Source organism: Acinonyx jubatus, chromosome B1 (assembly GCF_027475565.1).
Source record: "Acinonyx jubatus isolate Ajub_Pintada_27869175 chromosome B1, VMU_Ajub_asm_v1.0, whole genome shotgun sequence".
NCBI lineage: Eukaryota > Metazoa > Chordata > Mammalia > Carnivora > Felidae > Acinonyx > Acinonyx jubatus.
The window spans coordinates 161,189,565-161,202,688 of record NC_069382.1 but is presented as its reverse complement, the minus strand read 5'-3'; the positions used below and the strand labels follow the sequence as shown (position 1 = coordinate 161,202,688).

At 46.5% G+C, this 13,124-nt stretch overlaps 2 protein-coding genes across 10 annotated transcripts in view; one reads left to right on the top strand and one right to left on the bottom strand.

Annotated features, from left to right (window-relative positions):
- The first annotated feature begins 656 nt into the window (after nucleotides 1-656).
- Nucleotides 657-10,341, top strand: ZAR1 (zygote arrest 1). Of its 2 annotated transcripts, XR_008296330.1 has the most exons (5): nucleotides 657-1,735; nucleotides 3,352-3,444; nucleotides 3,731-3,805; nucleotides 5,110-8,053; nucleotides 8,203-10,341. XR_008296330.1 is itself a non-coding variant. In XM_027074041.2 (4 exons), the coding sequence occupies exons 1-4, from the start codon at nucleotides 779-781 to the stop codon at nucleotides 5,251-5,253; spliced, it is 1,269 nt and encodes a 422-aa protein (XP_026929842.1). In that variant the 5' UTR covers nucleotides 657-778; the 3' UTR covers nucleotides 5,254-10,341. The 2 variants fall into 2 exon arrangements, 1 of the variants encoding a protein (XP_026929842.1); XM_027074041.2 differs by having other exon boundaries at nucleotides 5,110-10,341.
- Nucleotides 8,646-13,124, bottom strand: part of FRYL (FRY like transcription coactivator) — a 267,508-nt gene continuing 263,029 nt past the window's right edge. For all 8 annotated transcript variants that reach the window (XM_053217387.1, XM_053217385.1, XM_053217388.1 and 5 more), the window contains 3 exons: nucleotides 12,325-12,435; nucleotides 11,056-11,246; nucleotides 8,646-10,731 (listed from right to left, as the gene is read on the bottom strand). In XM_053217387.1, coding sequence (XP_053073362.1) covers nucleotides 10,473-10,731; nucleotides 11,056-11,246; nucleotides 12,325-12,435 — 561 coding nt within the window. In that variant the 3' untranslated portion in view covers nucleotides 8,646-10,472. The remainder of the gene's footprint in view (nucleotides 10,732-11,055; nucleotides 11,247-12,324; nucleotides 12,436-13,124) is intronic.

The window sequence follows — 13,124 nt, the reverse complement described above, 5'->3', positions numbered from 1 at the left end:
ACTTGACCTGATATCTATTAGTAATGAACAGCTATCATTTCCCCCCCCCCTCCCCCGCCAGGGAACAAGGTATTGTCTTCTCAGCTGGGGACTGATTTTGTCTCTGCACTTATGTAACACACCCCAAATCAATCTTTTAGAGGGATGGTTTGCTTAGGAAAAACTGTAGTACGATCCACCCCAGACAAGAACAATAGACTCTCGGCTTGAAGTGCAGGGGAGGAGAGGACGTGCTTCAGGGTCGAGAAGAGAAAACAATGAGCTCAGATGTGGATGCTTTGAGTGCTGTCCCTGTGCACCTGCCCAAAGCGTTCAGTGGGTAGACTTCTCAGAGCAGTTCTGAGATCATTGAACTAGAATCTGAGATCCTAGGTAACAGACCCAAAGCAGTTCCCCAAACCTTTGCGTTTTTGCTCACTAGCCAGACACGGACACCTGGAACAATCAAGGTATGGGGACCACCTGGCGCAGCTAATCGGGGTGATTGCGCTCTCTTGGCCTCCTCCTCACCTCGGGCAAGATCACTTACCAATCAGTTCTTGCATCGCAAAGAAAGCAACCTTTCCAGATCATGTCTGGGTGTTTGTGCCGGCCTCCAGGCGTGGTAAATTTCCACACAGCGAAGGTCAGGGACAGGCCACCTCGGCGCGGACCCGGGGACCGGAGCGGGCGGCGGGAAAGGTGCGGATGGCCGCGCAGCGCGGAGACACGCGGTGGGGCCGGCGGCCGGCAGCCTATTTAGGGCAGGGCGTCTGCGGGAGCGGCCGGGGCTGCGCTTATGGCTGCCCCGGGGGACGAGGTGCTGGACGGCTACATGTACCCGGCGTGCGTCCCCTACTCGTACCCGTACCCCTACCCGCCCACCGCCAAGGGCAAGGGCGAGGCGGGAGGCTGGCGGCACCGGGGCGGGGGCTACGCTCCCGCGTCCTCCTCCTCGTCGTCCTCCTCTGCCGGGGCGGCCTTGCCGGCTTTCCCGGGCTGCGGGCAGCTGACGGCCGCCGAGTATTTCGACAGCTACCAGCGGGCGCAGCTCATGGCCCTCCTGTCGCAGGTGAGCCCGGACCTCGGCCCGCGGCCCCGCAGGGCCAGCAGCCGGGACGTGGCGGTGCAGGTGAACCCGCGCCGCGACGCCTCGGTGCAGTGCTCGCTGGGGCGGCGCACGCTGCTGCGCAGGGTCCGCGACTCCGGCCCCCCGGCCGGGCCCGGCACCGAGGGCGCGGCGGGCGCGGGCGGCTCGGGGTCCCCGCAGTCGGCGCGCCGCGGCCCCGAACAGGGCAGCCCCCCGAGCGGCGCCCCTCGGACCGTGCGCTTCCCGCGCACCGTCGCCGTGTACTCGCCCGTGGCCTCCCGCCGCCTCACCACCTTCCTGGAAGGGGCCGACGGCGCGGCGGGGGAGCAGCGGCCCGGGGCGCCCGAGGGAGAGCGAAGGACCCCGCCTCCGAGGCCCCGAGGCCCCGAGGAGGGAGAGGGGTCGGCGAGGAAGGCGCCCCAACGGTCGCAGTCCGAGGAGGAGGAGGAGGGGGACGACGACGCGGCCCAGGCCGCGGTGCGGAAGAGCTGGGAGCCGCCGGGCGCCGGGCTGCAGCCGCGGGAGGCCCGGGGTGACGAGGCGGCCCAGCGGCGCCCGCCCAGGGGTCCGGAGCAGTCCCCGCCGGTGGGGCAGGCCCGGGACGCCGCGGGCCAGAGGTCGTCGCCGCGGAGCCCCGAGCAGGCCAAGGAGAGGCCGCGCTTCCAGGTGAGGCTCAGGCGGCTGGAGGGAACTGACTCGGGAGGGCCCCGGGGGTGTGGTCTCCTCCTGGATCCTGGTCGCTGCCCTCGCCGGGTGGCTGCTCGCGCACGTGGAGGCGCCAGCTTTCTCAGGCGCACGCCAAGCCTGTGTGGCTCTTCGCAGCCGCTCCCAGCAGCAGGTGCCCCTCCAACGGCAGAATTCAGGGAGTGCGGCCTGATTGTTGTTGCTGGCGGTTGTGGAACGTGGGCTCCGCAGGTTGGCGAGGGAGGCGCCCTGATAACACTTATTCTGAGCGTATTTACTGTATAAAACCCTGACTGTGGGCACGTGGTCCAGTGTGGATTTCGCGTTTGGACGGTCTAGGAGGGGTACTCAGCAGATCGGAAGGAGAACTTGCTGGCAGGGAGAACCGATTCCCAAGGATCCTCCTCTCTCTCAATGCAACAGGGCAAAAGCCGTAACGGTCATTTCCTGGGGTCCTGCCTGGTCCGCTCTCCCCTGATTCTTGCCTGAATCTTCCAAGCTTCCACCGGGAGCTAGAGCTATGAATGGTCTCCCTTGGGGTTTTTTTTTTCTTGCTCCTAGAAAGCACCCTTATTCAGAAACTCAACACTGCTAAAGCGTTTGGGCCTTCGGCTGTTGTGTATTGCGGCCTGAGCGCAGCAGGTTTGGAGGGCCAGCTGAACCCTAAAGAGCTGGCGTGTGCCGAGGGAAGTGGTAACCCTGGGAAGTGGAAAGGCAGGGGTAGAAAGAGGCCCGGAGGCCTCCTTTGGGGTCGGCCCAGGGCTGTTGGGGGCAGGGGAAGAGAGGAGGAGTGAGTGGAGCTCCACAGAAGCTATGTGTAATGTAAACCACGTGTGATCTTCAGTCGTAGCTGTCCTGGGCCTGCGTTTGCTCACCTATGAAATTGTGGTAGAACTGGCAGGGACTTCAGAGCGCACTTAAAGGTCTGACTCCAAGCGCTTGTTCATAATTTGTTTCTCACCAGGAGGGAAGAGGAGAAGCTTAAGAATAAGGCAGTACTACTTTAGTTCATGCTAAATATGAATTCTGGCTTATCCACAATAGATTCCTAGCACTGTTTGGAAAGTGAACTGGCAGCACAGAGAATGGACTTCTGAGTGAACATCTTTAAAGTGTCTTAGGACACAGAATCTTCCTCCTTTTCTTCAGCTTAACCACTTTCACATGTGTGTGTTCTAAAATTGGACTTTATCCTACAGAGAATCTGTAGGTTTAGAGATTTAAAGAATTTAAAGATTTTAAAGAATTTAAAGTTAAAGATTTAAAGAATCTCCAGGTTTAGAGAAGCCTAGGTGTTTGGCTTTTCCCTTGCGTGTCAGAGGGAAAATACCTACTTAGCAACTTGCCAGTCGGTTTGCTTTATGAACCAAGCTAATCTGGAATACATTTTTAGGCTCATGCTTGCTTCTGTGCTTGATTAAGCTATTAGCTCCCCCAATTACTACATTGGAGAGACCAGTTCAAACCTTGAGCCTGCTTTCCTCCGTGATCTGGAATGCGGTTGCCAATTTTGAATAGCAAACCGATCCTTCGCAGCTTCTGAAATGAAGGCTAATTTAGATATCCTGTGGGTTAAACTCTGCTGTCTTTTTGCTCAGTTCTTAGAGCAGAAGTATGGCTACTATCACTGCAAGGATTGCAACATCCGATGGGAAAGTGCCTACGTGTGGTGTGTGCAGGGCACCAACAAGGTAAGAAACACCAAGGAACTGGCAGCTTTTTTTTTAAGTTTGAGACCGAGCATGAGCGGGGGCGGGGCAGAGAGACAGGGAGACCAAGAATCCCAGGCAGGCTCCGTGCTGTCAGCACAGAGCCCAACACAGGGCCTGAACCCACAAAACAGGGAGATCATGACCCGAGCCGAAAGCGAGTCGGACGCTTAACCGATGGGGGCACCCAGGTGCCCCTGAACTGGCAGCTTTTTGACATTGAGTGTCGAGAGGGTTTTGCTTTAAGTGTTTTCCTCTCTCATCACAGGTTTACTTCAAGCAGTTCTGCAGAACTTGTCAGAAGTCTTACAACCCTTACCGAGTGGAGGATATCACGTGTCAAGTACATTGAATGTTCACATTTTGTGTCTGAACTGGGTAGTTGGTAGAGGGGTTGGGTGTAGTTTCTTGAAGGTATTTCTTTAAGGAGGCTAGGTTCCCAGTGACCTAGGTTTTGACTGCTTTTCGGTGGAGATTATGGAAATAATACTCAACTGGGAAACGGGGTCTTGGGGTCTTGTTTCCTCCTGGTCATGCTCCTCTCCTTAGAGCCTATTACCTCACCTGCAACATGGAAGAAGGTCTGCCTTACCTGGTACTCAGTCAGTCTAACGTGAGAAAGCAGATCAAAAATCGAATACGTCTCTACTAACGTGAGGTGGTGAAAGTTGTCTGTTTAGCCCAAATGCTTTTTATGAGGCACATACCCAAGTTAGGGTATTTAGGAGAAGCATGGGTTTCAAAGTTTGTCTTGCCTGAGTGCTGGCAAAGGGAGGATGACTTCTGTTCAAGTAAATCTAAGCTGCCCAGCTTTCTGGGGCTAACTAGTAACATTGCTGGTCTACTATTAACTGTAAGCTGCACTGTGCTCAGGGGCTTAGATAATCTAAGAGGTGACTGAACTTGCCTGTTAGCACACAGCTAGTGGAGCCTGATGTGTCCGTTGACACAGCCTAATCCGTGCGCTCCAATCAGGTTGGATGTTGGAAGCCTCACACGCTACGGTGGGGGGAGAGAGCCCAAGTGTGGGAAAATGGTGTCAACCCCCTTCGATCGGGGCAGAGCAGGGTCAGGTTCTAAAGTGGGATGGATCCCTTAACTGCTCGCTCTCACCTCCGTGGTTGCTGCACTGCTTTCAGTGTCCGATTCGGGTCAGTTGTAGCAGGTGGAGGTGAGGGCAAGGTCCGTCCCCGCCCCCCTCCCGCCCCTAGCCGCCCCCTGCTGCCCCCAGCTGCCCCCCCTCCCCTAGCTGCCCCCTCCCTCCCCCGGTGCCAGGCTTGACCCACAGCTTGCTCCTAATCCCTGGCCTCACACCTTAGCTTTCCTCGTCTGACTCCTCTCCCATGCTTGCTTCTTCTCCACCCTTCAAGTGCAGGAAGAGCTTTCCTTTTAGATAACTGTATTTCAAAAAGTTCACAAGTCCAAACTGAATCCTATGCAACATGAGACCACGTTCACCTGGTTAAACACCCTCTATTCTTTGTCCTCCCCTTGCTGGAAGGGGTGCAGACAGAACAAGATTAGCACAGGGCCTTGCTTAGAGCGTGTTCAGTAAGTGTTTGGATGGACTAGGAAAAATAACTTTGAAGTTTGAGGAAGTGACCATGGGTTTATCTTCTGTATGTGCTTCTCACTTTGGTTTTTCAGAGTTGTAAACAGACTAGATGCTCCTGTCCTGTAAAACTCCGCCACGTTGACCCTAAAAGGCCCCACCGTCAAGATTTGTGTGGGAGATGCAAGGGCAAACGCCTATCCTGTGACAGCACTTTCAGCTTCAAATACATCATTTAAATGAATGTAAACGGATGGGCCAACTTGAACGTGAGCTAGTGAAGCAGACACGTTAGCTTTTTTCCGTGCTCCTTCCTTATGCCTCTCCTTCTCAAAATACTTCATGAAAGGCTGTATTTTTGACAGAGCCTTCAAATAAAAGTATTGCAAAACAATTGATAAATTGCAGAAGATCTTTTTTTTTAAGTTGAAAGCTGCTCATGCTAACAGTCTGGGTCTGTCACTTTGTTAGAGGGCCTCACAGCTGTCAGGTTTCCTGCTTATGTGTGTCTGTAGGGCTGAAGCTTACAAGCAAGATGCTGATTGAATGAACAGCCATGTCACCATTAAAGTCGTTTTTCGGGTGAGGTAGAGTTAGAGTGAGGCCTTAATGTATGAGGAGAGTTAGGGTTCTGACTCTGGGTTGCCCCCCGAGCGGCTGGCTAGCTGTGGGTGGCATCTAGTGGGGAGGGAGGCTGTGAACCACATGGACTGGTTGATCACAATTTCACATAGGGTACAGGTGGGGACCAGAACGGGGTGGCCATGGGCAGCTTCTTTAAGACTTCAGGTGGTAACTTAAAAATAAGCCTATTAAATGTACTTGAAGATTTCAAGTTAACCGACTACTTAGGCTAGGTCCTTGTCCTGTAGTTTGTATAACTGCAAACTAACATAGGAATTCGTATCCTAGCTGCACCTGCCGGCTTTCTACAGGACTCCCAAGAAAATACTAAGGCCCTGCTCCCAGAGCTCTCCTGCTTGGGGATGGCAGTTTGTCTAGAGCCTTCAGGGACTTGTAATGAAATCAGCTGAGGGTTGTTGGTTTAATAGTTATGGAAACCACATAACTGGAACCAATTACTAATTATGCCTCTTTCCGATTTTTTTTTTTTCCTTGAAGTTGAGAGAGAGAGAGACAGAGGATCTGAAGCGGGCTCTGTGCTGACAGCAGCAAGCCCGATGTGGGGCTTGAACTCACAAACTGTAAGCTCATGACCTGAGCCGAAAGCACATGCTTAACCAACTGTGCCACCCAGATGCCCCTTCCTTCCAATTTTCTTATCCCATTTAAGTTAACCCTTATGACCTTAGCTATGTCTGTTAAGATCTTGGATGCTTGGGTGTAGACAAATGTGAGGAATAAGGAACCTAAACGGAGTTTGAGGTCTCTTGAATCCTTAGAGCAATGGGAAGTCCCCTCAGACTTCATATGGACTTAGGAAGGTGCTTGTGAAAACAGAGTCCAAGGCCCCTATCCCTACTGAATCACTATCTGGGACTGAGGCATTTTAACAAGCACCCTGGGGATTGCTTATGGAATTGAAGTATGGAACTACCACCTGGGTCAGGCTTGTACTTTGCAAAAACATGGATGTGGCCTCTGCCCTTATGGAGCTTCCAGTGTAGTGAGTAGATGGCCATTATTTTCTGCATTGGAAAAAAAAAAAGGAACATGGAGTTCCTGCCATCTAATAGGAAAGAGCTACTTGGTCAATTGATAGAGGCCTGTGATAGAGGATCATATTTAGGGAGGTCAGGGGAACACTTGCCTGAAAAATGACTCTTGGGCTGACCTGAAGTTTGGGTGAGTTGAATTAGTTGAAGAGGGGAAGGAGAAACTTTCCAGACTAAGGTAGCATGTGCAAAGGCCCAGTGGCAGTGAAAACCAGAAGGAAGCCGAAGTGGTAGAATGCTGTGGAGGACAAGGATGAGCATGATGGCAAGTGACAGTATGCCCAGACTGGGGGGATTTTTTAGGCCTTGCTCAGGAGGACTGGTCTTTGTCCTCAGAATTCACTAGAAGGTTTTAAAGCCATTAAAGCTTTTTTTTTTTTAATTTTTTTAACGTTTATTTATTTTTGAGACAGAGACAGAGCATGAACGGGGGAGGGGCAGAGAGAGAGGGAGACACAGAATCGGAAGCAGGCTCCAGGCTCTGAGCCATCAGCCCAGAGCCTGACGCGGGGCTCGAACTCACCGTGAGATTGTGACCTGAGCCGAAGTCGGACGTTTAACTGACTGAGCCACCCAGGCGCCCCAAAGCCATTAAAGCTTTTTAACAGGTGTGTTAAAAAGAAATAATCACTCTAGCTGTACAGTGGATGAATGACAGCTCTAGGTGTGGGGGAGGGCGATGTTCTAACACCCGTTCCTACTGGTTTGGTTGAGGGTAGGGACAGGGAAACTTATTTGTGCAAGTGCACTCAGTAAACACTTTGTGGAATGAGTGAGGGGACAATAGAAATAACACCTGCAGTGAGTCCTAAGGCTATCAATATGGGGAGTTACGTCAAGTAGCTTATCATTATTTTTCCAAACAGAGCAACTAACGTATTTTACAGTCGAGAGGACAGCAAGGATCAAAGTAGGTTTTACTTAGATTTAGCTGGCATTGAACAATGCTGCACAAAGACATCTTTGTTATAAAAGTTGTGGTGATGACGTTCTAGCAACTAGAAAGTGCTATCAAACTGTGTACGAAGGAAATTTATAAAATGTGTGTGTGTATATATATATATACACACACACACACACACACTTTTTTTTTTTTTTTTTTAGTAAGAGATTGAGAGCCTAGAAGGAAATAGCCCAGAATACTGTTTTCTCTGGGTGTCAGTGATTCCACTTTTCCCCGTATTTCATACATTTGCTAAGGGGACAGTGGGTTCTTTTGAAAAAAAAAATCTGTATAAATGCCATGAAGTACAATGATAATTATGTTGATTCTAATATCCTGTTTCTTTTCACGTGGGTTCTAACGGCACGGTGTACGAGCACTTCTCTTGGATCCAAACGAGGAAGGCTCACTGTGGCTTTGGTTGAGTCTGTTCCAAGAGAATGAATGTTTATTTCCTAAATTTATGGTAGACTGTGGGTTGTACAGTACCCTCTAGATCACTAAAAGTAGAAAATATTTTCTAAATTGTGTTTAAAAAAAAAAAAAAAGGCGTTTGCTTTCTATTTTAGAAGCCGAATGAAGAAACTGCCAGATCCCTTCTCTTGGTGTTGTTTTACAAGCTGACTACTTAAAAAATGATCAACTTAAGGGGCAAAAGAAAAAGGCTGTACAAGCACAAAGGGCTTGATCAGAACTGCATAAGGTAATTAATAAATTAAGCACTTGATACATTTTTGTTAAATGCAAAGGGACCATCCTGATGACTTTATATTTGCATCTTGCTTTCTGTAGGTATATTCATCATATTACTTTATTAATAGATTTAGCTACATACACATGAAAAGGAAATTCCAACTGTTCAGGGTTTGGTTTGGGTAATAGTCAACCTCATTTGCTCTCAACTTCGTTCTCCCCCTTTTAGGGAAAGTTATCTTAAGAACAAGGATCATATTTGCCAAGTCCCTAAATGATGCACACTGTAATCATTGACTTTTAAAATACAACACAAACCAACAGCTACAATGCTTTTTATTTTAACAAAAAGGATATAAGAGGGGGATGGTAAGATAGGGGATGGTAAGATAGGATGTAAAGTGTGGGGGGGGGGTCTCTGGACACCATCCCTCTCTTCCTGCCCCACACCCAAAAGTTATTAAATAATTTAAAGGACACCATTTACAGTACCAGAACACCATCAAAATAATTTTTTTTTTTTTTATCAGGGTCAAAAAATACAGTGATTACGAATGTGCCGTGACCAGTTATGGAATTTTACAGGTAACATAACTAGTCAGCAGTCCAACGGCGTGCACAGTGCCTTCAATTAATGCACTTGAGCATAATTACATTTCTGGCAGGGTCCACACCCCCAAGAAAAGGCAAAGCTAAGCATTTCATTTCTACATTCTAAACTCTGCGGTCACAGAGCCCAGTTTAAAAGAAAGTCACAGTGGATAAGAGATGCCTATAAAAAATACAAGGTGTTCCTTTCAAATCAGAGGAGTTGTGGGACTACATTCATTTCTTTTACAAAATGCTATTTAAAAAAGGACAGAGAATCCAGTTCGTGTTATGCTACAGACTTAGACAGTGAGTAAGTATATTGCATGTTTTGGTAGTCAGTCTTCAGGCTTCCTTTCATTTTCCCCCATAGCCCCAGGTTCCTTTTGGGTGAGACACGTGAGTCCTGAATGAACATATAAAACTGGGTTTGCATCTCTCTTCTTGAATTCTGCAGACTTCAGAGCCTGCAAGTCTTATATTCTACCATCAGTGACCACGCTCTTTTCTTTAGCTTTGTACACCTATTCTTGTATAACAGTGCATTGCACAAACGTACAATACTGGTTTTAATCTATACAGTTTCTATAATAATTATGGAGTAAAATAAGTTAACTTTCCTAATGAGAATAGCTGACGGGCAGCATACATCTTTATTTTACATTTTAAAGTCTCTGCAGGCATCTACTTTGGTTAGTTATCAACAATCGTAATGTAAGCACTGGTCAGAGAGCTGAGCAGCATTCCAATAACATTAACAGATATATTATTTCTTTTCGAAATACCGGGAAAGCCCAGTTTTAAAATATTATTAAAATGTTCTAACATTTACACACTATGAAGAGTTAGATCTAATAAAATAAAATTTCTTCAAAAATAATCTTGCAGTGCTCTTTTAGGCATGCTGACACGTTATCACCAAACATCCATACCTTGAAAATAGGACTGTCACATATTCACACATCCCAGCTCACGCACACACAATCCCTTGTACAGACTGAAAAACAAAACACCCACACCCTCATCCCACGTGTTGAAAAAAAGTCAATGGTTTTTGCAAAGAAGTCTCTCCGTGTCTGTCTATCCGACTAAAGGTTCTTCACGTAGATAATGAAGCATCGACTGTGGAGCATCCACACAGCCCTGCAGGTTGTCAGCTAAAATGAACGAGCCTGGGTTTTAGCCTCACGTCACCTGCTTTCCAACGTCTCAGTATTAGAGGCCATTATTGCAAACAGTCCTAGAATTCTCTTCTTTCTCCAGAAAGTCATGTATTTGTACGCATCACTCTTAGCCCTTTTCTTTTCACCTAGGTTAAGTAATTAAAAACTCCTTCTTCATACGGTTATTGTAGGAGGTATTGGCAGCCATTAGATTTCTTTTTTTTTTTTTTCTTCCTTAGATCTTTGACTCTGATACCGGTTTGACATCAGCTACGCCGTGGTCGTGGATGCCGCCAGGAAGGGTTGTCCGTGAACTGCGAGGGTTCGTAAAAGGTGCTCATGAATATTCTGCATCATCTTCAGTTTAGTGTCTTCCCTAAACGCCTGGAAGCTTCTCAGAATCCGGTGCTCACCAAAGTTCCGACTGGGTTGGCCTGTGCTAAGAGCTGGTATGACTGCACCATGCGTAGGGACTCCCTTATTTCTAGATTGAGCTCCATCAGTTTGTGGTTGGCCTCTGACATGTCCAGGTCAGAGCCTATGACCGCGAAGCTCCCCGTCTGGCCCAGCGTCTGGTGATGGAAGTAGATGTGCAACAGCGTCTGCACAGGGTCATCCTCACAACTGCCAAAGATATCGTTCGGCCAGAGAGATCTGAAATACACAATATTTTTAAGTCCTGAGACTCCGTCAAGCAATGGTTAATATTAACCACGTTTTAAATTAATACCTAGAACAGAATCTCCTTGTGAATCACTGAGGACCTGTTTGCAGGTTTGGGCAAACGTGTTACCGAAAACCTCTAGAGAGTGAACAAAGTCTAAAAGTGGCGTCATTTCAGTGAGAACTGTGGACAAAGCTGTCATGCTTTCACAAAGACGCGCTACGGACGCAGCAAATTGAAAACCCGACCCAATCGCTGTAAGACGCCAGTGCGGGTTTAGAGGCACCACACCTTGAAATCCCTTCACGCTTTACCTGAAGGCTTTGACTTGTGCCACAGCTGAAATAAACTCCTTATTTCTCAGAGTTTCAATTAAAGAATGAATGGCAGTTTCTATGGTAGTTTGTGCAGCTTTGGAAATGTCAATTTCTTCATTTTCTGAAGCAGACTCTGCTTCTTTGAGGATATTTTCCAGTTGGGCAAGTTCCTCGGACATGTTGATGACCTAGAACAAATGAATATGCCTTAAAACGATCTATTTGTATATTCAGTAACAAGAAGAGCATTTAATTGGTTCTGAAGATACATCTGATGGTAGCAGCAGCTTCTCTTAAAGATCTGCAAATGGTAAACTTAATTTTTCAAGTTCTCTGTTATATTTTCAGCCACCAAATTGTAGTCTTTAAATATTCTTGATAAATAACAGGTTATAGGGGCATGTGGCTGGCTTAGCCAGTGGAGCATGTGACTCTTGATCTCAGGGTCCTGAGTTTGAGCCCCACTCTGGGCACAGACATGACTTAAAGAAACAAACAGGTTATAATAAATGTTTATGATAGTTGTAATAAAACAGGCTGTAACCAATGTTTTTTTTGTTTTCTTCCAGTGTTTGTATTGGTTTTAACATGTGATTTATATCTTGGATAGTAAAAATTCACTGCGGGGGGGGGGGGGGTGTCGTGAATTTTGACAGCAAAGTCTTCATATTTTAAAAGGTTATTTACCTTTGAAATATTTTATATTATATATATATATTTTATATAAACCAGTATGTGTTTTATATAAAGCAGTATGTATTTTTTAATTTATTTAACCATTTAACAAAAGTTAAAGCATTTCTGTTTCAGTACCAGGGTGGGCAAGGGGGGGAAAAGACTAAAGTCACCACCTTTGAGCCTATTCATTACGTGACTCCCAACATTCAAAGTGTTTTTGACATGTTGATTCTTATGTGCGCCACCAGAACTACAAAAATATATGTACAAGATGTTTGGGGCGGGGAGGGGTTTCATAATTTAACTTATGACTTCATTGAGTTGAAGTGCTTTTTTTGACTTTTGGTTATAGATGATCTGTTGTGGCTGCTGTGACCTTAAGGTCTTGAACCTTTCAAGGCCACTGGCTACCTGCTGTCTTATTTACTGATAGGTTCTGAAACAGCACATCATTTGCTTTTAAAAAGACAATTGTGGAAGAAAGGTTTCACTGTAAGTGACTCTTGACATAAGCTCTTTTACAAAGAATATATGTATCATGTTTTCATATTCTAGAATCAGTTATTCCTACTACAATGGAATATTTACCTCTGCTTCATTTTTTATTGTGTTTACTTGGTTGATCAATTTACAGTAGGCTTGGAACAGAAGCAGCAACTGAAAATGTAGTTTGTACAGCCTTCGACAGAGCTCCAGGCCCTAGGAGTAAATAACACTGTGTTAAATTCAGATACCGTTTTCCATGAGGTTTGATTAGACAGTGTATTTCCAATAAAAATATTTAAGTAATTCTGTTAAAATTATCTTGGCATTTATTTCTCTGCAGTAAGCAAGTTAATACAGTGTGAAGGTGATGAAAGATGCTTTGAAGACTGGGATTAAAATATAAATTAAATTGTTGGTTACATAATTCACTTAGCATGAAGCACATTTTCACATTAGACAAAAAATTTTTCAGCAGGCAATCTATAAAATGCTTTAAATAAAATTCATAATGAAAAAAATGTACAAATGCATATACTTTTGCCCCATCGAGATGTTCATCTCACAGCATTTATCAACAAATGCTTGATAAAGCAAAGTAACAGTGGATTACCTCTTACCTAAAAATGATTTTTCTAAAAAAAAAAAACCCCAAACCTTGTAATCTCATTGAAATGAGACCGTGAAATTAACATACGCACTTTGATGTTCAAAATTCAAAGATGTTAGTTTATAGATGTACAAACAGGCGACTGCGAGTTGTACATATTAATGATGGAACCTTCATCTATATAGGACCGACGTTTCATGGATTAGGGCTACGGCAGAACTGAAGCACACACACTACTCTTAGAGTAATCCAGGACAAAACACTGCTAGGTCACAAATGGCAAATGAAAATCAGT

What these genes read in the sequence shown, in the direction of transcription:
- ZAR1 (XM_027074041.2), top strand. Translation starts at nt 779, where the DNA reads ATGGCTGCCCCGGGGGACGAGGTGCTGGACGGCTACATGTACCCGGCG. An exon ending in AGGAGAGGCCGCGCTTCCAG is followed by an intron (nt 1,736 to 3,351) that starts GTGAGGCTCAGG and finishes CTTTTTGCTCAG; the next exon opens with TTCTTAGAGCAGAAGTATGG. An exon ending in TGGAGGATATCACGTGTCAA is followed by an intron (nt 3,806 to 5,109) that starts GTACATTGAATG and finishes TTGGTTTTTCAG; the next exon opens with AGTTGTAAACAGACTAGATG.